This window comes from Episyrphus balteatus, chromosome 4 (genome assembly GCF_945859705.1).
Source record: "Episyrphus balteatus chromosome 4, idEpiBalt1.1, whole genome shotgun sequence".
NCBI classification, from domain to species: domain Eukaryota; kingdom Metazoa; phylum Arthropoda; class Insecta; order Diptera; family Syrphidae; genus Episyrphus; species Episyrphus balteatus.
In genome coordinates this window covers 47,208,497-47,233,079 of record NC_079137.1, presented here as the reverse complement: position 1 = coordinate 47,233,079, position 24,583 = coordinate 47,208,497, and the positions used below count along the sequence as shown (strand labels likewise).

At 31.4% G+C, this 24,583-nt stretch overlaps 1 protein-coding gene across 1 annotated transcript; it reads right to left on the bottom strand.

The window, feature by feature from the left end:
- Positions 1 to 2,472: 2,472 nt before the first annotated feature.
- LOC129918503 (integral membrane protein GPR180) lies at positions 2,473 to 22,517 on the bottom strand. Its single transcript, XM_055999093.1, has 6 exons — positions 21,597 to 22,517; positions 11,082 to 11,520; positions 10,846 to 10,989; positions 4,277 to 4,347; positions 3,929 to 4,218; positions 2,473 to 3,860 (listed from the first exon to the last, which is right to left on the bottom strand). Exons 1-6 carry the CDS (start codon positions 22,088 to 22,090, stop codon positions 3,631 to 3,633), a joined length of 1,668 nt encoding a protein of 555 aa, XP_055855068.1. The 5' UTR covers positions 22,091 to 22,517; the 3' UTR covers positions 2,473 to 3,630.
- Positions 22,518 to 24,583: the final 2,066 nt, after the last annotated feature.

Here is a 24,583-nt window from a genome sequence, read left to right as displayed (position 1 = left end):
TCCTTCCAGCAGTGCAGCGGGCATAACTAAAGATGCTGATGACCCCATCATTCATCAAGGACTAATGCGAAACATTGCGAGTGCAATCGCTAACTCCGAAAACTTAATAGTTGTTTATGAGCACCGAAAGAATACCAGCCTTAACTTCAAATTTAAGAATTTAAGCACAAATCGCTAAAATTTTCACAATTTACCACAGTTTCGGTTATTTGGTTTGTTTTGCCGATGAAAAACGACATTGAGCTTCGAAGACACCGTTGTAGTACAAACTTTCTTCAAAATTAATAAAACAAATTAAATTTAGTTTAAATCGATCTTTAATTATTATTCAACTCTTCTTCATTTAAAATAAAATCATTCATTTGTTTATTTATCTTTCATAATAATTGATTTTCTTTTGTTTTCTTGTACTACATACAAAATGTATTTATTTTATAGCATTTTTATATTTTATGTTTGTTTTTTTTCTAAATACCTAATATATTTAATATGAAATTCATATCTATATAATTTATTTATTTATATTTATATTCTATTTTTTTTTTTTTTTGCATTAAGAAATGTACAAATACTTTAATATAATAAATTCTTTTACAATAAAACTTTTGTTTAAACATTTACAATCTAAAATAAAAAGATACTATGATATAATAATGTATGTATATGTATATTTGAAAATATGTATACATAATTAAACATTACAAAATAATATAAATTTTTCCTTCAACATTTGCACGTTCAAGTTCAATATTATACTGTTTTATTTTTCTTTTGCTTAAGGAGTTTTTTTTTAAGTTGTAAATGTATTAAACAAGCAAATGAGTACACACTTTTAAACAAAACTTAAATTCGTCAAAAAGAATATTGATTCGAAACTTTGTAATAAAATATTTACCATAATTCAAAATAATTACTTAATTTTTCTAAAAACTACAGGGGAGATTGAAACCCAAATAAATAGTTATTGTATTGTTTGAAACTCCTACATTGCAAAAGAAAAACTATCAGAATTCTTAAAATAAAATAAAATAAATTCGCAAAACAGATTTAACTTATTGGTAAGTACTTATAAAGTATCGATGTACATTTATTTTATTTTATTATTTTTTTTTTTGACAAAACTTTGTGAAAAAAATATTAAAAACCAATGATTTATTTTAGCTGTTTTCTTTTTGTTTCTTTGTTTACAAATTGACACGAGTTTTCATCTGATTTTAGTTAGTTCTATTAATTTTGTTCTAAGGAAGCATAATTTTTTTTGATAATAAACGACTATGCAGAGTGTAGACGTATTTCAAAAAAGGTAAAAAAAACTAAACACAATATACAAAAGGATGGTTTTTTTTTTTATTTAATGGTTATGTGCACCAACACTATAGAATACTTGGATCGTATTAAACCCGACTAGGCTTTTGCTGTTTTTAACATTTTCACCATACAGTTTCTATTGAAATTCTAAATAAGTAGAGTATGTTCTGTTGCATTAGTTTAAGGGGGTTGAAAAATTTTTCTTAATTCGTCGTCGACCTGGGTTTATATAAGATCTAATTTCTAAAAAAAAAAAAATTCTAAGAACATGGGGTCAAATACAAAGAGGCTATTACGTTGTTACAGTGATAGAATCAGAACTTTGTTAGCCACTTCCAAGCTTTTAGTACTGTAAATAGGAAGTTTATTCAGGTATTTGTGAACATGAGAAAATTTTGCAGTTTAGTGTTGAAATAAAGTGAAAAAGATACCAGAAAAGATGACCAGATAATTACTGTATTTTAGCGGTGTTGTGTGGGATATAGCCCGACACAATTCATCGCTGCTAAGGGGCCAGTTATATCAGGAAAATGAATCAGGAAAAAGTTCAAATAGATATTTTGTGATGTTTTAATTCGATTTGACACACAAATGCTACACCAATCGATTATAATGACTAAAAAAATTTTTTTCGAAATGAAAATTTACAGTGTAACAATTTTGTAAATATTATTTCCAATAAAAACTCTGAGTGATTTTTAATCGATTGGTATGGCATTTTTGTGTTTCAAATCGAATGAAAACATCACAAAATATCTATTTGAAAATTTTCCTACTTCATTTTCCTGAACCTGATCGGACCAAATCGGGTTGCATTGAATACCTACTAAAAACCATTTTGGTACTTTTAAAAACAAAACTGAAAAAATCTTTGCATCCTAACCAATATGCTTGTGATCGGAAGCAGAGCAAAAGTCATTACGTCTCAAACATGACCTTTCATGGGTTTGGTGCCCTTTTAAGTAAATATGTTATACAAATGTCTCGTTTTCGATTGGTCGTCCGGAAGCATTCAGAAGCCTTCTGAAAGTGTTTTATTCTATGACAGAAATAACGCTTCATAGAAGAGAAATTCTCTTCTTAATTTCAAATCAGAATTCACTCAAAATCAATAATATTTAAACGTCAAACCATATTCCCTAGTGAAAAAGAACAAAAAAAATTTATTTGATTATTCACAAAAATACAGTACAAAATTTCTGAAATGAGTGGCAGCGATTCAAACTGTTTTATTGGATCTTAGAATAAGTAATCCTTGAGTGAAACCAATCGAAAACGACACAAAGGGTGTTTTGAACTCAGACAGTTAAAATACTCAACTCTAGTTTGTATCTGAAGAATATCTTAGATAAAGACTAAATTTTTTTTTAAGGATATAATTACATTGTGAATGTCTCATATTAGGAGGGAAAGTCATATACTACACTCTGCATTCGAACCGACAAACAAAAATTTTTTTTTATTTTCTTTTTTTCCATGTAAGCCACAATCTATTTTCTAAATTTTTTTTTTTAATTACCTATTTTCTATCATAATAATTATTATATTTTGGAATTTTCAATTTCTTGAATAATCACACAAAATTTCGTTTTAATTTGTAACATTTTTTTTTTGTTTGATAAATTTTTTCTTAATGCACTGAAACAATGGCACAGTGTGTGTGTTAAAGTTTTGTTTTTTAACAAAATTTCAAAAAAAAATCTTAATTTATGTTTTTTTTGTGTTGTTGATTTTTTTTAAGTGTTCTTGTTTTTGAGTCGTTGTGGTGTGAGTGTAAATTTTTTTCTAAAATATATTTTCTTTTTCTTATTTTTCAATATAAAAATCAGTTTTTTTTTTCAAAAAAAAAACTAAAACGAAACGGTTTGAATAATGTGCGCATTATGAGCGTTTCATTTTTTTTGGATCTAAAGCTTACACATTTTTTGTGAAACACAAAACAATTGTCATGTTTTCAGCAGAATCACAAAGAAGAATTAATTATTATTAACAAAAAAAGCACGATTTCTTATCTAAAATTATTAATAGACTATGATTATTTACAAAACATTCGGTGAAAATTTTAAAGTGTGAGACGGTTTTGTGAATGGTAAATGTTTGTTTTTTTGTTTATGTGTGGGTTTGTGTTTGTGTATAATAAAGTGTGATCTAGAAATAACTATGAAAAACTATAGAAAACACATTTCATTCTTCCTTTCCTTCTATCTTTTTTAACCTAATGAGTTGTCCTAATAAAAATCTATCAAATACGTACGTTATTTTTTTTTTCTTCTTTTTTAAATATGAATATCTTTTTTTTTTTCATTTTAGTTGTGACTAAACCTATGCTATTACGTGACTATTTTTGTGTAAATCAGTTAATAGCTCTGCGTCAAGATCTTCTCCTTCAAGGAGATCGGTACATATTTCACCATTTAGTGGGAAATTATTGGCAGCTGCGACAACAGCTCCTGTACCATTTGTGGCAATAACTGCGTCGGGTGAGTTGCGACGACGTTCGCGTTCGCGAATTATGTGCGGAGCTTCATTAAACTCATCCAATTCATCCATACCTGTTGAATTAAAAAATTAAACTGATGACTTTTTAATATTCAATACAAACAAAAAAAAAAGTACATACCTGAGTAATGTGATCCAGCCAGTAAGAGATACTGACCTGAACGATTTGGCCACAGGAGTCCTGTCATAATACAATAAGCTAGACAATCAGCTGAATTTGTAATGCCTAGTAAAAGTTTATCTCTCCACATGGAATTGACTTGTAAAGCGACTACCGCTACAATTGGCAAATAAATGAACCACACCAAACTGGAGGCACCCAGATGCAAAAGAAAATCTAATTTCTTTGTTGAGTGTTCATATTTCATTGTGTTGCGTAGTTCATATAGGAACCACATCATAAAAGATGTCCTAAAAGTTAATTAAATATTAAACAAACTTAAAGAAATGTTTTATGTTAAATAATTACCGAAGTATAAGGACTATCCATCCAGGCCAAGTCTGGTATTCGTCAATGTCTGATGTAACATCGATTTCCGTCTGAAATATTTAAATTTAAAGAAAACAGATAAAATTAAGTTTAACGCCGTACTAACGGAGACAGCAAACATAAAACTTAGAGTTACAATACGATCGCCAAAATCGTTTTCGGAAAAGATTACCGAGGTAGAGTTGTTTGTGGCAACTAAATATTTCGGCGGACCGAAAGAGTTTTCCATCAAATCTTTCAAAATTTCACCTAAAATTCAGCTTGATCTGTGTCCTAGGTTTTAAGATTAGAAATACAGAAAGTGTTCAATATGTCTTTGGCTACTTTTGTACTAAGTAATTTGATGAAAAATGAGCATCAAATTTGATCAAAATGTCACTTGGATGTTAACAAATGTTCTAACTAGCCATATATACATATTATGTATTCTGTCACCTTGAAGATCGAATATTACGATAATATTTGATGTCAGCGAACTTTTATCAGAAAAAAATCGACTTCTAACCATACCACCGCAGAAGATACTGGTTAGTCTTTCATCAGGAGAGTTTTTACCCGTTATTAGCGAAATCACTCACATGGTTTTAAAGAAAGTAAGCAAATGGGCTAAGGGCTGTGGTCTAGGGGTCAACAAAAGTAAAACGGAACTGATGCTTTCTACAACTAAAACCAAAATCCATAACTTTCTTCTGTCCCAAATCTTAACAAAGCAAAACATAAATCATAAAACTCAAGAAAGTGCAGAGTCCAACTGAGGCACTAAGTGTTCTTTTTCATCTTTTACCTCTACACCTTCAAGTCAATATCGGGTGCAGCTGTGCAAAGGGTTTTGGCCGATTAGAGAATATGCGGCAAGGATGGAAACACAATACTTACTGCCGTAGTTGTTTGGACCAACAGGAAAAGGAGAAGGTATTTCTTTCTCTATGCTAATGTCTTGCCTTGGCTAAGAAGAGAGTAATCTCCCTGGAGAGTGATTTTTTCAGTGACATAGATAAGCTCTCACCATCAAAGATCAAAGTCTTGGTCTCATTCCTCAGTACCACCAAGTGGATATAGGATAGCCTGCAAGCACTGGGCTGCTCTCTCCGCAGTCTCTGGCCATATTATTAGACGCACTTGTAGACCTTTGAAACAAAATCAAAATTAACCACTGTTTTAAGCATTTTATTGCAGTTCATTGGATCTATTTGTATAATTTACTTTATTTCCTAATATTTATTAATAAGATCATATTAATTGAAAAAAAAAAACTATTTAATGGTATTTTGAAAAATATGGAAATTATTCTACAAATTCTCTTGCACATGGTTAAAAGGTGTCAAACATAAATAAATAATTTGCTCTTAGAGTTCAATTTGTTTAAATTTTTAAGACTTTTTATATAGAAACTAGCTGACCCGGCGGACTTCGTTCCGCCATTTCTTGTATTTATTTCCAATTTTCGACTTTGTAATGAACAAAAAAAAGGGGATTAAAACTTTAAAAGTTCGTAAAATGAGTCTAAAAATATTCACTTTTAAACTTTTAGCAAAAAGTAGCCTAAGTAAAATGCTCACTACATGCACTACAATGCTGCACCACACAAAATTTCACAATGCAAAGTTATTAACTCTTTCAAACGTTTTTTCCATAAATATTTCAATACGGCTTGTTACGGCACTTTAAAATATCAGCGTTTTGCAAATACACCCTATTATCAATATCGCACTTTAACGGCTCTTTATAAATTTGAATAATGTGTATGCTATTTAGCCTGCCCTTTCTTACGCCCATTTTTACTCGACTTTAGAAAATATTTTGATCTCTCTTTTTGGTACCTACATATAGTTAAATTTTTTCGTAAATCATGTGCGAGTCAGCGGAAATATTCTACCCCATAATGTGCATGAGCGTGGTTCGCTCGGCAAGCTATTCCTACGCTATGAAAAGCATGGCGTTATGTGAATTTCTCAAAATTGATTGTAAGCAACATGGATGCAATGGAGAGAATCAATTTAATTTTCTCTTAATAAAAACAAAAAAAAACATATACTTTATTTTCTCATGCTATAAATCAATTTTTTCGATGACAACCTATAATAAATTTTAGATCATGTGAAAGCCTATTATTTCACCTTTCACATGACGTTTTAATGATATTTCTACGATGCCTACAAAAAAAGTAAGAATTTTTTAAAGCCAACCATATCAAAAGTTCAAACTGAGATTACGGTACTTCCCACACTGGTCACCACCACTGGTGGCTGGTCATGATCAACCGATCTCCACAGGTGTTTTTAGGTATTTCTCAAGTTTTTAATTTAACATTATGTAGCTTGTAGTTGATGTACGGCTATGTGCGATCAAATGAAAGGTAATATCATCAAGATGCTCAATAAAGTTAAATACAATTTTTATGTGCTCTCAATCAAAAGATGTGACGTGTTGAAAAATAGAACTTTATTTTACCGTTATTCAAGATTGTGTTTACATTTTGATACAAATATACAATTATAGTCTTGCTTATTATCTATCTACAAAGTAAATTTCATTCATTTATATGTTGAAGAAAAAAAGATAAAAATAAAAAACAGTTAAAAACGGCCAAAAAAATTGGAACAAAAAAACTTGTTTTTCCCGTTATTCGGTCAAAAATCATTTTAAAAATTCAATTATTTGCACATGCATGCGCATAATTAAAAATCATATGTCCTATTAATTTAAAATTTTTCGCAGTTTTTTAAAAATTCCTTGTTTTTTTCAAAAATTCATATTTAAAAGTACAGGGTCTATGAAAAAAATCCGTATGAGACGCCTATTTTTTTTTAGTATCTTTCTAATGGTGTAATTCAAATTTCTGTACAAAATTTTAGCAAAATAGTGAACTGACCAATATCATTAACATTACCATCATTAATGGCATCACGAAGTTGAAAGTAGGTACTCCTCAGAATTGAACTTCTTTTGATAAAAAAAAATAGAATTTAATCGTTCTTTTTTTGCATACATACCTAAATACATATCCACAGCATGACACAACAAAATCTGTACATGTACGCAAATGTTGTCAAAATCAGGCCTTAAACGATAATAATTATTTTGAAAGCCTGTCTAATAAATTTGTTTACAAATTAAGCTTAGTTTTTTTTTTTTTAAGTGAGAGTGTTTTTTTACTCGTACAAATTGACAGCTATGTAAAGATGCGAGGAAAGGTATTATTTTTTTTGTATACAAACCATCTACACATTAATACCTTTCAAACAAAAAAAAAATTACCAAAATCGGACCAGCCAAAAGCGAGTTTATCGGCCACACACACTAAATGAACTCATTTTTATATATAAGATTTGGGAAATGTACATAGGTACTATGTACAAGGCGCAAAAAAAAAACATTAAATTTGTTTTTTTAAAAAAAATAAAACAAAATCTGAAATCAAATTGCCTTCCAAAACAAGCATGCATTTTTGATTGATATATTAAGGTGGATTTTTAGAAAAAAAAAATTCAAAATCGTTAGAGCCGTTTTTTAAAAAACTAATTTTTTATAAATAATTTTTTGGAAAAAAAGTTTTAAAATAAAATTGGTATGCCATTTTGTAAAAAACACTAATCAACATTTAAAAACAAAATTTCAAAAAAATACAATGTCATGTTTTCGAAAATTTTATTTAAAAAAAAAATTTCAAAATTTTTTTAAAGATCCAAAAAATAACACGGTGTTACAAAAATGAGGTTTCAAAATATACGCGGGCGGAGACCTATCAGGTTTTGTAGAGCTAGTCGCACTGAATACGAAACGGTATTTGAAAATCCCCTAACACCCCCAAAATCTGAAGTTACGGGCAAAAAACGGTTTTTTGGACCTTCACCCATTGAAAAAATTCTAGCTTCGACAATTTTTTACCCATTTTCGATTTTTTTACAGTTTCTGATAGAAGATAAATATACCTTTTCAACAATGTATAAAACATGTAACTCGGTTAAACCACTTAGAATTTATAAGCTGTCAAAGTTCAAAAATTCCATTTTTTTCGTCATTTGCCCAACTTCGGCATCAATTTAAAGTATATGTTTTCAAAACAACATGCTATTTAAAAAATATATTCATAAACTATATCTATTTTCCAATCAATCGAGGTATTTTTTATGAAAATCACTCTAAAATTGGCTTAGAAAAAAAAATTTTTTCGATTTCAACCCAGATACAGAAATTCGAACTTTTAGGTATAGAACAAAAATGTTGTTTCGGCACGTAGTAGGATAACCTTGGCGCCAGGATTTGATAACGGGTTTTTATAGAGGAGCTCAGTACAAACATTTTTTTCTTTGGATGGGGGGTCTATCTCCCCCCATTTAGGTGGGAGGGGCAGTTTTCTAAAAAAAAATTATCAAAATAAAAAAAAATTATTAAAAAACAACGGCAACACTTACAGTAATAAATGATACCATTTCCGAAAATAAAAATTGTACATTTGATTCTTATTTTTAAATCAATATAACATAACCAATAGTTTTTGAAATAATCGATTTCAAAAATAAAAATAGGCGAAAAAAAATTTTTTTAAACTCATTTTATACTATTTTTGTCCAGACTATGAATTTTAGTAAAAAAAATATTCATACAGAAAACTGCCTTAGTTGATTCCTTATCGAACAGTGAAAACTATATGTTTCTATGTCTTCTAGTTTATGAGAAAATTAAAAAAATATTTTATCAGATTTTTCTTTTTTCAAAATATTTTTTGTTTTTATTTGTTTTTATTTTTCAATTTTCTCGAAAACTAGAAGACATAGAAACATATAGTTTTCACTGTTCGATAAGGAATCAATTGAGGCAGTTTTGTGTGTACAAATTTTTTTTATTAAAATTCACAGTCTGGACAAAAATAGTATTAAATGAGTTTTTAAAATTTTTTTTTTCGCCTATTTTTAACTTTGAAATCGATTATTTCAAAAACTATTGGTTATGTTATATTGATTTAAAAATAAGAATCAAATGTACAATTTTTCCTTTCGGAAATGGTATCATTTATTACTGTAAGTGTTGCCGTTGTTTTTTAATAATTTTTTTTTATTTTGATAATTTTTTTTTTAGAAAACTGCCCCTCCCACCTAAATGGGGGGAGATAGACCCCCCATCCAAAGAAAAAAATGTTTGTACTGAGCTCCTCTATAAAAACCCGTTATCAAATTCTGGCGCCAAGGTTATCCTACTACGTGCCGAAACAACATTTTTGTTCTATACCTAAAAGTTCGAATTTCTGTATCTGGGTTGAAATCGAAAACATTTTTTTTTCTAAGCCAATTTTAGAGTGATTTTCATAAAAAATACCTCGGTTGATTGGAAAATAGATATAGTTTATGAATATATTTTTTAAATAGCATGTTCTTTTGAAAACATATACTTTAAATTGATGCCGAAGTTGGGCAAATGACGAAAAAAATGGAATTTTTGAACTTTGACAGCTTATAAATTCTAAGTGGTTTAACCGAGTTACATGTTTTATACATTGTTGAAAAGGTATATTTATCTTCTATCAGAAACTGTAAAAAAATCGAAAATGGGTAAAAAATTGTCGAAGCTAGAATTTTTTCAATGGGTGAAGGTTCAAAAAACCGTTTTTTGCCCGTAACTTCAGATTTTGGGGGTGTTAGGGGATTTTCAAATACCGTTTCGTATTCAGTGCGACTAGCTCTACAAAACCTGATAGGTCTCCGCCCGCGTATATTTTGAGTGTTACACCGTGTAATTTTTTCGAAATTTCATTTTTGGCTTATATTTGAGTTATATAAGTGCTTCTTCACAAAAAGTTTCGTTGAAATCGAATCAGCCGTTTCGGAGAATATCGGATAAAAAAAAAACGGTTCATTGGCAGGTACCGTTAATAATGATTTTCAAAAAAAAGTTTTCATTAAAAGATAGACCTTGTCTTAAAACTTACATATGAATTTTTTTAACAAAATCGTTGGAGCCGTTTCTGAGCAATTTCAATTTTACTAAAATCGGTATATGAAAAGTACCGTTATTTTTGGTCCAAAAAATATTAATTCCAAAAACCCCTCTGGAGAGTTTCTAAAAATGCTACATAGCAAGTTTAAGTCAATCGTTCCATCCGTTTAGGATGTAGCTCAGACTGACAGACGGACTTCCGGGACCCACTTTTTTGGCATAACCTATTATAATCTATGAATTTATGAATAATCCACAATGCGTCTAATAATATGGCCAGCGAGGAAGAAGCCCTCTTAAGATAGGAGATAATAATAGGGCCAAGCGGCTTATTTTATATCATTGTTTTCAGACCACACTTTAAAGGAATACAAGTGACCCATAATAGTGTTAAGGCTTTTGAAAAACTTTTGATAGATGAAACAGGTTTAGATTGTTCTTTGCTAGGCAATAAATCAATTCCAGAAAAATTGTGTGCATTGAAATCGCTCGTACTGACGATTTTAGTACGTAGATAAAAAGAATGATTCTTATGATTTACACATGTTTTCAAAAACAGGTACCAGTTCTACCTTTCTATTGTAAAATAAATTTTATTATTATAATAAACTTACCCTATCCCAAATATATAGGAACACATGAAACGCACAATATGGTACCCAAATTGACATAAGAATAATCCAACCAGTTTTACTAATTTGCTGTCTGGTCACTGCCCAACCTTTGGCCAATAACAATAATATAAGCATAAATGATGTCTGAAAAGAAAAGAAATGACTCGTTTAATTGAATTTCAACGAATAATAATAAATTACATTCACACGTCATAATTGAATATGTATGCACTTACTCTGCTAAAAATATCCAAAATATCACCCGCTGCCTCCACATCAGGTTGTCCAATACCATTGATTGCAAAATATATCAAATGGGTTGTTATGAAGGCCAAACTTACAAATTCACTTATCAAGCTGATTGTAAAAAGTTTTGTCACCGGATGTTTTTGCAATCGAACTGCATAAATTTGCATCGGTATCAGGACTAGATACACCAACAAGAATATCAAATACATCTCCAATAGATTTTGTTGATCGAAGGAGAATTGAAATGTTAATGGATGTGATGCCGATTGATTGGGATTGCCATTGACAAGGCGAATGTCATAGTTGATTGTGTGCGCATTGCGAACGGTCAGAGGTACACGATTGCTAAGTCTAGTTGGGTCATAGGCGTGCCATTGGCATGTCGATCGGTTACGATAACATGCTACCATAGCCATATACCAGAATCTGAAAGTAAATCAAAAATCAAATATTGTTAAGGGAACTAGGTATGGGAAGTTTAAATAGGTTGTTATTAAAAAAAATTAATAATAAAATACAATCTTTATATTCAATCAGACATTGTCAATCAAATAATTGAGTTGGGTATTAATGTGGCTTAATGGTTGGTTTTAAAGGCGCGTTATCAAATTTTGCTTACATTTAATTAAAATATTAAAATTATTGGTAACAAGCTGTTTGTTATATTTTTAATCGCATTCCGAAATTTTTGGAAAGTTAGGAAAGTTTGCAAAATTAATGATAATGAATTTTTAAAAATTTTTCCACGCAAGATATAACAATTTTTGTAAGCCTTGAGGATGTTTATTTTGAATTGAAAAATGTATTTAAGGGTTTTTTTTTTACATTTCAGGAGGTTCTGCAGCGATTGGCTTTACGAACATTGTTGTGGATCTACCTGTAAGGTTACAACAACAAATTAGGTGACCACGAACTTTTACGTAAAATGATGAAAAATAAAAATATTAATAGATTGCAAAAAAAGGTACTAGCAATGCTCTCTTGTGATAAATTTTGAATTTTTCTAAAGGGAAGAATTTCCGATACTGATTAAATTTACACTTTCCTATATTTGTTAAGCTATTTTGTTTAATTTTTATCTTTGTATTTCACATTTATAAATAATAATAAAACAAAAAATACAAAACAATTTCATTTAAATCTGATAATGAGGTATATTTCATTAATGGGCCAAGAAATATGTATTTTACATTTACAAATTAAACAATTGTATATGACTGTTAATTAATGGAGCACTTAGCATTTATACAAACAAGTTTGTTTGCATTCTTTACAGTTTAAATAATATGAATTAATAAAACAGAAACTGCAGCGTCAAAAAAATTTACTAAGATATTAATGGAAATGATGTCTTGGGAATAATTTCTGTGTCTACTAAATTTTAAATCGGTACAAAGGAATATCTTTAAAAACGTCCCCAAGCGTTTTCGATACTTTTCGCCTGGGCATATTGTAGCCGAAGCAATCACTTATATTTCCACTTTTAAAAAGTACTTTTAAATGTTCCTGGCGACGAGTGATCCAGCAAATATCGTTCATACGCGATGATTCGGTATTTGTTGCTGTCTCGAAAGCACGGATTCGATTCGAAAAAGTTCATTGTTATTATTTAATATTATTCTTTATTTCACAATTTAAAATTCATTTAAAAAAAATTAACAAAAAGATCGAGTTCATTGCTAACTCTCCTTTTTTGGTCTTCGTCCAGCACAAGAATGACTGGCAAAATGTGTTTTCTGTAGAGCAAGCATTTATTGTTTTTAGTTGTTTTTACCCAATTGCTTTGCCAAATCACAGTAGGTTTTTTTTTTAATTTAATTTGCATGCACTAAAGGGGTTTTGGGTACCCTTAATATGTATATAAACACAGTACGAGCTTTAGGGAAAGTGGGAAAGATTTAAAAGCAGAAGCCGATGTACATTGGCTTTAAAGTTCTGAACATTAAAGTGGGAGGGAAAAACTGAGGCGAGTAATGCGTTCCACATTCTCGTAGTATGACTAAAGAAAGAATCTCTATACTTGACGGTACGTCCGAAAGTTACGTGTAAAAATGGTTTTAGACGTGGGCCTTACCAATAATCAAATTTTAAGCTCACTTAAATACATATTTCATCATACCAAAAACCAATTAAAAGTCAGGTTAAAAGCTAACGCTCAGTTAAATTTTATAGTTCAGTTTCCCGACTATAAAATTTAACCGAGAGTTAGCATTTAACCTGACTATTAAATTGGGTTTTGGTATGGTGAAATATTTACAATTCAGGTAAATATTTAAGTGTGCTTTAAATTTGATAATAAGTAAGGCCCAGTATGTTGGATAGGATAGGCAACATTTAGCAGGGATATGCTAAAAAAAATTGGAGCTGTTTTGGATCAATTCGAACCCGGAAAATCTGGCGATTCGCTAAGGTGTACATGTTTCTTAAATAATGCCCACAACGATGAGTCAGAAGGATTTTTGTAAAAACTGGTTGAAATAAACAAGTTGGCTTTCAGGAAAGATTTTTTTTAAATTGTGATACCTATATTTTGATTAAAAGTCAAAGCAAGATCATCCATGCAAACTAGTGTGGTCCACGTTATAAGGCAAAAAAATAAACCATATAATTCATTACTTCCCCACCCATTATTTTGCTACAGACATCAATACCAACATATGCTGAAAGTTTTAGCCCTCAAAAGTAAAAGGAAGAGGGCGCTCATCAGCATTGAAATATTAGACTTTGTTACCCTTAATACCTGATTATATCATATTAGGATTTGGCTTGGAGTTGGAATTTGGCTTAAACATGATAAGCACGCATGTTCCCGACAACCAAGTAAATGATTTTCATGTTTCTTTGGTTTTGAGTCACTAGCTCATATTTCATTGATTGATTCTGTTTTGTTTTAACTTTAAGCAAAAAATACTTACAGACGAATTTAATGAACAAAAATTATCTGTGAAAATATCACTTAACTATTGGGTTTTTATGAAAGAAAAAACATATCATGAAAAACTTTACCACAACATAACTTAATTCACTTGATAAATCATAGAAAAAGTTAATTACAAGGCATGCGGACCCAGCTATAACAGCATCTGAGCAAAAACTTTAATCCTGTTGAGCGCCCACCTACACTTTACCTAAAAAGCTGAAATTTCACGTGTGTAATACAAAACACATATGCAACCAATTTTTGAGTGGGGAACAACGGAAATGTAAAAACCAAAAAATTGGACCACCCTAATGCAAACTTTACTTAGCTCCCGGTAGCATCCAGAAACGGAAAAGTTTGATAATTTCGTAACGTATGAGTAGATAAGTTATCTTAAAATACAACCTATAACTCCAGTCTTATCTGGTGCATGTGCATTGAAGTAATTTTTGTTTCGTTTAAACATTCAAAATTACTTAATCAATTGTATTCAATGATAACAATTTTATTTGTTTTTTTTTTTTTTCAATTGACTCCGTATTATCTCTTTATTCTGCTTAACTGTTTATTTATGCAATCAATCAACAAATCTATATTTAGCCCAAAATTATCATTCATTTGAATGTTCGTTCAGTCTCATTCAATACATTTCATTACAGGGAATTCCCAGACACAATTATACAACATTCAAATGAACCTTAACTCTTTGAAGAAAAAAAAAATGATCTTGTATTAAAATGTTCTATTGAACAACTACAAACACGTGTGCAAATATTTATTTTAATTTATTTAATTTAATTTAATTTAATTTACAGCTGGTGATTTGTTTTGTTCTTCTATTCAAAAGAATGTATTCTCTATGACCCTACAGAAATATTTTTCTTTCTTGGCAGACAATGAATAAATTTTTGTATAGCAGCAACAAAACTAATAAAAATCACAACAATCTCAATTCTGATTAAAAGTTTAAGTACACAAAAATTTATCTTGATAAAATAATCATAAACAAAAGATAAGATAAATTTATTAAAAACTCTTATAATGATGGATTGGATACTACTTGTATGCGAGCAATGGAAACTAAAACAAGTTTTTAACCTTAGCCATGATATATCAGTTTAAGATTGTGGAAAGAGGTGAAAGGGAGAGGATATGAAAGATGAAGATTGAATATGCATTGCTTGAAAAATAGGAAATGGGTGTCACTTGAATTTAATTGTTTAAATGCAAGTTAAGTCGTTTTGCTATGGTAAACTTGAAATGGATTGACCCATAAAGGAAGTTTTTTTTAGTCTTCTCAGAATAAAAAAAATATCTTTAAGAAAAAAGTAATAAAAACAGGGTAATGTAATGATTTATTAATGATCACATTTTCCAAAGAAAAGCCATGATTACATAGAATATTGGACATATCGTGTATTCTCGATTAGAAGTTCACCATTAAGGCTAGTACTTTCTTCAATTCTGTTTTTCGCGAAGATAGAAAAAAACGTAAGATATGTGCTATTTTGCTCTTTTTAAAAAATAGTTTAAGTTAGTTTGGCACGATGGCTACAATTTTTTAAAAATCTATTGGTCTTTACTTCTTTGTTTAGTCGCTATTAAAAATAAAATGGTTGTAATTAATTAGCTATTTTTGTAATGTCTAGCAAACTCGGTTCAAAATTAAAGGAACATGTTTACAATCTTTATTTTATTTATAAATAAATAAAAAACACAAAAAATACTCGTTTGCTGAAACAAAACTTAAGAGTTCAAGTTTTTCATCAAATCTACATATATTGATGGGTTTTATTTGAAATGACCGCAATTGCCTTAACGCAAGTTTTGAGACATAATGGCCAATCATCAATCGGACCTCTTACATCGGAAAGTTATCAACAGAGCGGACAAGGGCTCGCTTCAAGGACTCAATATTTGGGTGGTGAGAAGAGCAAGCCATTCCCTTTCAAACGGACTATACCGTTTAATACAAATGGTTAAGGTCGGGAATACCAGCTGGCCAATTATTCGGTGTTATGGAATCGAGGACCTTTTTTGTAACCATTCTGATTGGTTTTTGTTTTTAATATATAACAGAATCTTACTGGAATGTTCATTCCGTGTTTGTAGACGCGGTTTGTTTGAGGTTTGAGGTTAAACAGTGGTTTTTTTTTTTACACAAATGGAGGTTGGTAAAACAATCGTAGTGCACTCCTTTCGAAGTCCTCACAGAGCGTGGGCGGCCGGATTTTTGACGGGCATGTATTCCACCAGTATCGATGAATAATTTTTTTTAGTTACGGTACAGATAAAAGCGAGTTTTTCCAAGCGTCCGTAAATTCCAATTATGAGACCGATTAAAACGACACGATCACCATCTTCAACAAGTCAGATTATCACTGGCTGAAAATAATAGAGTCTTATGTCTGGAGGGGTTTCCATAAAACATACAACCCTATTATTCTCAGCCAGCGATATGTGGACGACATCGACATTATAGGCCGCTTTCATCGAGCTATATAGGGGGGTTTGCACAAAGCTTGTAGTAAATGAGGACAAAGACAATTATGTACAATTGAATCCTATCAACAAAATAAACAAATATCTGTCAGTGTCTCTCATCTAGGACAAAACCCCTCTGTTGTTCGGGAGTGTGAATGGCCGGGTTCAACGCAGACCACCTAAACATACATTCTGACACCTAGGTGGTGTTGAACCCGCTCAATTAAGCTCTATGAATGGATTAAAAAATCCTTCCTCGGAGGATTAAGTGCCGACTCTTAAAATATCCTAGTCATAATGAGCAACTAATGTCTTCAAATTCCAGCCTAGGTTCTGGACGAGAAGGAAAACTGATACTCCGTTTCAAAGACCAAGCGATATCCGATTAATAGGATAGAGTGCTCAATGCTCATTAAGAATGACACGTAGTAAGTACGCTGATCTTAAAACAATTAAGTAAGGAAATGTAATTGCCACTTTGAAGGGTTGCAAAATCAGGAGTAATGCAAAAGCAACAGAAACTTTATCTAATATTAGTCTTTAAACGAGAGTGAGGAGACCAGAAAAATACTTGAGTCATAAGCGCTATATTATCAGAGGCACGACAAGATTTTCCCTGGAAACTAGAATCAAGCATCGAATCGGATAAGGTGATTTGTAATTTTGTGCAATTACAGATAATTACAGCAGAGAGTGTTACATCAAAGTATTGTATTTACTATGACTGTTAATTATCACAAGTCAAATTAGACGATTTTTGACCAGCACTAGTTTTATTAAGAATAATTTTAAGATTCCAACAACAGGTCTTATTATAAGTCACTTAAAATTTTTAACTCTTACGTTAGGCGTGAAAAGCTTTCACCTGAAAACAAGAACTTGCAGTAATTTCCTTCAATTATAGTGAGAGTGTGTTGAGAAAAAACTACTTGTGTTCAAATCGTTCTACCTGTTTTTTGCAACAATATATTCCAAAGAAATTTGGTGCTGAAGAAGAAGCATGATTCTTCCCGACTTATTTAAAAAATTAGTGATACAAAATAGTGAAATCGGCCCAAAGCCACATTCAAACAATATGAGAACCAATGAATAAATTGTTTAAGTTGTATATATTTAAGACACCCACGGGCATTACGACTAATATCAGCCAAAAAAAAAAAATGGAAGATGAAACAAATCCGCGCTTCCAGTATTCAAAAAAGCATTTTTTTGGGGTGCCTAATACTTTTGGCCATGGCTGTATGTATGTATTAATCAATACAGAAGCTACTTTGTGATGACGATATCAAGTGGAATGAGAAAAGTGGGGTTGAGCGGGTTCGTTCGGAAATTGTGCTATCTTCTGTTATTGAAAAATGCTCCATGAGTACACCGTCAAAAAGCCACTACGTTTTTATTCGACTATGAATAAACAAGAAATGCACGTCAAAAATTCCTGGGACAAGCCAAATAAAAAACAACAGCATTTAATTGGTTTCACAACTAGCCTTTACGAATGCTTTATTTAACTAAAACCATTACGAACTCAACAATCAGTAACAACCCATTCTTAGGTACTTTGTGTTTCGAAATGGAAGGTACGCAGCTCTACAAGTAAATGAGGAGTTTTTTTTTTTCAAAACTCAACTTCTTCTTCTTCCTTTTTTCTCGGCGCTGTTATGATCTCGATGTCGAGGGGATCATAACCTTCCCACGTTACTGCTTCACACTAGTGATCCGCCTGTGGGGTTCGCCGGGTTGACCTCAGAAATCGGCGGCTATCCTCCCGGTTTTGTATTGTTCCGTTTCTGAGGCCAACTGAATGCTGGTGTTTTTGCATTTGCTTGTACCAGGAGTTTTTAGGCCTACCTTTCTTTTTATTTCGTGTTGGAACGTTATATGATATTGCTTTTTTGACGGGGTTCTCAGGATCTCTCCTTTGAACATGGCAATACCAACTGAGTCGGTCGTGTTCAATTTTTTGGGAGATGGTATTTTTAACATGAAGGCTTCCTCGGATCTTCGTACTTCTAATTCTATCAAGCTTTGTTACTCCTGCTGTCAGCGAAGCATCTTCATCTCAGCTGCCGTTAACTTACTCTCATACTTTTTGTACATTGTCCAACATTGTGAACCGTATGTGAGTGCTGGACGCACAACTGCGGTGTAGAGCCTTCCTTTCAGCTTAGGGGGCATTTTTCGATCACAGAAGATAGCAGAATTTTCCCGCCACTTCATCCACCCTACGCTTACGCGATGATTGATATCGTCATCACAAGTACCTTCGTTATTTATCATAGACCCCAGATATTTAAACTTTTCACACTTGGGAAGCACTACACCATTCAAATAAATGTCAGGAATAGGCCTGTGTGGATCAGAAAATGGGCAGCATAGGTATTCTATCTTTTTCGCGCTTATGCGGTACCCACTACCTTCTAGAACATCCACCCATACATCAAGTGCTCGTTGCAGGGATATCGGGTCTTCACTTATGATGGCTCCATCGTCAGCAAAGAATAACTGATGCACTTTTGGGTCCGTCACTTTGCCTTGAAGCAGGTAATCAAGAACGGTAATAAAGAGCAGAGGACTCAAGACGCTTCCCTGGTGTACACCTACTGTGATTTCGAATTCTTCGGTGACTCCAGCTGCACATCTTACTTTAGTAACTGCTCCATCATACATGTCCATAATTATCCGCACATAGGTTTCCGGAACTCGTCGTTGTCTGAGGGCCACCCATATCAACAAACGCCATTCAACCACCATTCAAAACTCAACAAACGCCAAAAATGCAAAAATAAGATATTGGTATCAAAATTTTTGGCAGACCAGGCGCACAAGATGACGAAATAAAAAAAAATATAAAAACTTACATTTTTATTTAAAAAAAATTTAAGATCGTTCTTTCAAAAGTAAACAAAACCATACAAAATGTATGCACGATTTGCAAAACTCATCAAAATAATAGTTTTGCGAAACTTTAATTTCAGATTTTTGTCAAACTCAATAAAGTTTGCCAGTTTTTGGAAAGAATTGTCTTTCCATAAATATCAAATATTATTATTCTAGTTATTACATGGGTTGTTTGGTTATTTATTGGTCCATACATTAGGTATGCATAAAAGGTTATACTTAAAGTATTAGGAAGTAGAAAGAGTACTTTTGGATTTGTTTCATTTCGAATAAAAACGCTGTATTTTCGTGTTCAAAATTAGGACAAATGGTTTCAAATCTTCAAATAACAGTTAAGCCTATTGCCTGCATAGCTAGCAGGAGAGAACAACTCTTTATTTCTATTTTTTTGAAAAGTCGATTTTGTATTCAAATGGGAAACAAAAAAACCTTGCCCTTGAACTTGAAAATAATACATTTGTTGAGTTTTGCAAAAATGCTCCTCAAATAACCTCAAACTGAGGAAATATGTTAAGTTTAACTAAGTTCAATTCAAAAAAGAACAGGAACTAAATTTCACTCTATAGCCTGGTACGCTGCTCGCGCTAAATTTTAGCTGAGATAACATTCCCATACAAGTTATCGATAATTTGTATGGGACTCATTTTATCCCGGCTAAAATTTTTCGATAATTTGTATGGGAGCTAAAATTTAGCGCGAGCAGCGTACCAGGCTTAAATGTGGAATTCAGATAATTTTCAATAAATTTCTTTTCCCAGGAGCTTGTAGGAATCAATTGTGGACATGGACTTTTATGAGTAGGTTTTCAATTACAATGTTTCTGCACCTGTCCAGGCACATAGAAATATTTTGTACATCTTTAATGGCAATATGAAAATTGACAACTGAGGAGCTGATTTCCAAAACCAACTATCGGAAAAAAATCGGAAAATGAGATATGCATGTCATTTTTTAGGTCTTTTCAACGCGCGTCTGATTCAATCAAAAATAATTTTCTAAACAGCACACAGAGATAGTAATTCAATGTCAAAAAATGACTTTATTTCCAAAACAGCCTATTGAACACCAAATGTTTTTTCCAAAATGGCCTATACAAAATGTTCTTTCCAATAAGGCCTCTTCAGTATAAAAATATCAATTTGACGTATGATAAAATGCCACATTACGATGATGGAGGAGTTACAAAAGTAGTTTTCGTCATTACTTAGTTCCGTCCGTCCATCTGTACACCGTGCTATTACCTAAACGGTCTAACGATTTTAATTAAATTGTGTGTACTTAAGGGTTTTAGTAAATAATATTAAGAATCTGTGTTTTTAGTTTTTCTCAAAAATTTGGATAATGGAAATGGCGATGTGGTTTTTTGCGAAAATTGACTTATTTTTTAGATTATTTCGTACCGATTTTTTTTTTCAAAATTTGCAGATTGTTATTTCTTATACCTAATTTAAAAAAATGAAATATAGAGCTATTCAAATAACCAAAATAGACACTCTAAATTACAAGAGCAAGTACGTGCGATCCAGAAACGCATTTTAATTCAATTTCATTTATAAAAATGTATTTTTGTTTCATGTTATAAACTAAAATACTGATATTGATAAAGATTTATTTACAAAAAATTAAAAAAAAAAATCGTGATTTTACCTGCAAAAGAAGATTTTTTTAATAGTTTTACTTCCAAAAGAAGACATAATTTAATTATACTTCCAAAAGCAGATATACCGACTTTTTAATAAGGCATTTTCAATATAAAGACTTAAGATATATTTATTTTGAAATCTTTAATTTTATTAAAATTTCGAAAGAATAAATTTGTAGAAGATTATTTTGCTCTATATCTTCTGTATTACGAAGTAAAGATTTTTGGCATTTTACTCAAAACTACCTTCAGGTCAGATAGCTGGTTTTGGAAATCACCTCCTCAACTATCAACCTACCTGTTATGTAGGTTGTCAGTGCAGACACAAAAATATCTTTTCTTATATTGGACTCAAGGTCGGTTGCAAATACCAAAACTTCTTCCATAAAAGGACAATAAAACCAGACGCACTAGTTACTTTATTTTCAACCATCTATAAACATGACTTTTAGAAAACTTACAAGCAAAAATGGAATTCCCTTAGTTTAGAGACAAAGAACCAAATCACAAATAGTCAATAATAACAACATTCAAACTCTTCTTAAAAAAAAAACTTACCTAGGTTGCGTTAAATCACTTATAACATAAGTAAATTGATATCCCGGAACGACATTCGATGGACTATCTTCATCCGTACACAATTCACCCTTCTGACATGGAATCTTTCTCAAATAATCAGTCTTCGCATGCGAATTACAATCACTATCATAAGCTAAATTTTGAATGCGTGCAAACATTCGTTGACAAGCCAGCTCGCGATCATAATAACTTCGATTGCCATAGAATTCAAGAAAACTCGAACGATCTAAAACTGCCAACGTCACAGGGACATTAAATGAGTCCTCCGACGTAATATTGCCATAAATATAACCAAAAGAATCACGTTGCGAATGGGTTTCAGCTTTTTGGAAGCCAAATTTTACAATAAACTTGAAAAATTCATCGGTGTGAAAGTCGCCAATGATTCGGGTGGCTTCGCAGAGAGTTAAGCATGTTTGCAGGATGAAAAGGAAAGCAAAAAAGTAGAAAATTTGTTGTGCGAATTGTGACATTTTTTTTTTGGGAAATTTATTAAAAAATATCGAGATTTTTTTCCTTTTTCACTTGTTTTTTTTTTTTTTAATGTGTTTGAGGGGCGGTTTCCTCCGTGGAGAGGTTTTTATGTATTTTTTTTTCTTTCCTTTCTTTTCGTGTGTTCCTTTGAAGAGGACGACTTTTGCTTGGGCTTTTACTTTTTTTTTTTACAAACGACGTCGGAGTTGTTTGTTTCTTGGGTTGTTTTTTTTTTTTGGCGATGATTTCTATGCAGATGTTTGGGTTTTGTTGATAGATTTGCAGCACTTTTGGCGAGACATATTATGCACTTTTTTTTGCCAACAAACAACTAGAGAGTAGGTACAATAAAAAATAACACAAAAAAATGTAAAAATATACACTTGCTGTGTTACAGCAAAGTGCAAGTGAAGTGTGTGTGGAAAAAAAGTATTTCAACTCAACGCCTTCTGTCAAAATGTCAAAAATATATACATAGTTGTCTCGCTCTTACTCGTGTTTTGTTTTGATGTGGAGTTTTTTTTTGCATGTGTGTGGTGGGTATAGTAGTTGTCATTAGTGGTGGATATTGGGTTTGAGAAGATGTGGAATGTGTATTTCCGGGATGTATGTTGAATTTTGTGGGGAAGCCATTTGCAAATTTTAAGGCGGTTATATTTGAATTTTTGTAATATAATCGATTACACCAATATTATTCTAACTTTTAAATAAATAAAAGGATTGGAAATGGGCAGGTTCAGAAACGTTAGCGACTAAATATTTAGGTAATTTCTCGGCCTCTGATTGGATAAATGTCAAAAAAAAATCCTTCCAATTTATGTAATTTTAGTGGAAAGTTAGGCAAGAAATAGGATAGTTTTTTTCTCAACATGATAGCTGATTGTTTTTAATTACAAAATTCCAGTAGCAGAATTAAATTGATTTGTGTGAAAAAGGAGTAAAAAGTCCATTATCGGTTATAATTTATATTATTTATTTATTAAAATGAAGTGAAATTTGGTGTTTGTCCCATGCGATCTCTAAAACTCTCAAGTAAATTTAGAAATTTGACAATAATGAAATATCCAAACTAATTTAGTCAATTTGCTCAAATTCCAGTTCAGAAAATGACGTTACCTAAATATCTAGTCCCTAATATTTCCTGAACGTGCCCAATATGTAATTAAATAGAAGACCAGCATTTGTCTACTATTTATTTTATTTAAAGTGGAGTAATTAAAGCTAACAAATAGCAATATTAGTGAACCAGGACCCTATTTCATAAAACTATTTAGTTTAACAATTAAAGGCGAATTTACTAATAATTTCTAGTTTATTAGCAAATTAGTGTTTTATAAAACTCCAGCGCCCATATTATTAGTGGAAAATTATTTGTTACTTTAGAAAATAGAAGATAACATTATGTAGAAAAATTAAATTTAAATAATTTATTAGTTAAGATTTCTGCCGCACTAATAGTCCAGACATTACTTTTTTCTCAATAATAAAATATATAGAATTACGTAGTGCTAGTACATACTGTTAGTGTATGCATACCGGCTACCTTGAGCCGACGGCCATTTTACCGGTAACAGGTGCTAAAGGTACATAGGTAAAAACAGTACCTACTTGCTTTCCTTATTTTCTCAAGGCTGATTTTTACCTATATGTATTAGAAAATATTAGGTGTGTTTTTTATTACCACCGGTCTTAACTGGACAAAAAAAACGCCTCGGGGCTTAACCTGAAATCTTGGCAGCACTGTATATTGAATGTTCCGAAAACAGCAGACACAACAAAAATTTAGAGTTGTCATATTTTTCGCTTTCATCCTTTTCTTGTATTTTTCATGTATGTTTTACAAACAGATACAAAAATGTATGCTAGCAAAACTATTTTAATACATTTTGTCCTTCCAAACGTCAGTTTTCAAGTTTTTAAACAAATTCTAAACAATTTATGAAAAAATTAGTTTGGTAGCACAGATTTAAAACTCTTCAAAAAGTTAAGCCCAGAGAAATCTCCGGGGTAAATAACTAAGCCCAAGGGGCTAAGGTGTTGTTGTATTCAACATGTAAATTGCTTAGCCCAGACTGCGTTTTTTTTGTCTAGTTAAGACCGGTTGTAATAAAAAAACACACCTATTATTAAAATTTAATAACTACCACCCATTCCCACGGCCGTTTTATTTTTGCCAGACACCTTAAAGCTGTCAAAAAAATAGCTTAACTTTACTTTATTTCTCAAGCTTGGTTTTTATATATGATACTCAGGGAACTAATTCAATAATTTTGGTATGCTGCAAGACAAATCGGATGGGTCTAACACCTTGCCATCAGACACGCACAATAGTTTACGGGAAAGTTAAATTTTATTATATGGGGGTCTGGGAAAAAATTCATAATACATTTTGACTTCAGAACTCGAAAGAGTATCAAGACACGAGTTTAAAACCACATTTTGCACAATCGCACCTATAGTCATTTGGCCGCCGCCGTTTTGTTTCTTACAAA

Excerpts from the sequence above, each read along its gene's own strand:
- LOC129918503 (XM_055999093.1), bottom strand. The coding sequence starts at position 22,090 with ATGTCACAATTCGCACAACAAATTTTCTACTTTTTTGCTTTCCTTTTC. Across the intron at positions 4,348-10,845 it reads TCCTATATATTTGGGATAGG|ACGGAAATCGATGTTACATC; the intron begins GTAAGTTTATTA and ends TAAATATTTCAG. Across the intron at positions 3,861-3,928 it reads GGCTGGATCACATTACTCAG|GTATGGATGAATTGGATGAG; the intron begins GTATGTACTTTT and ends TTAATTCAACAG.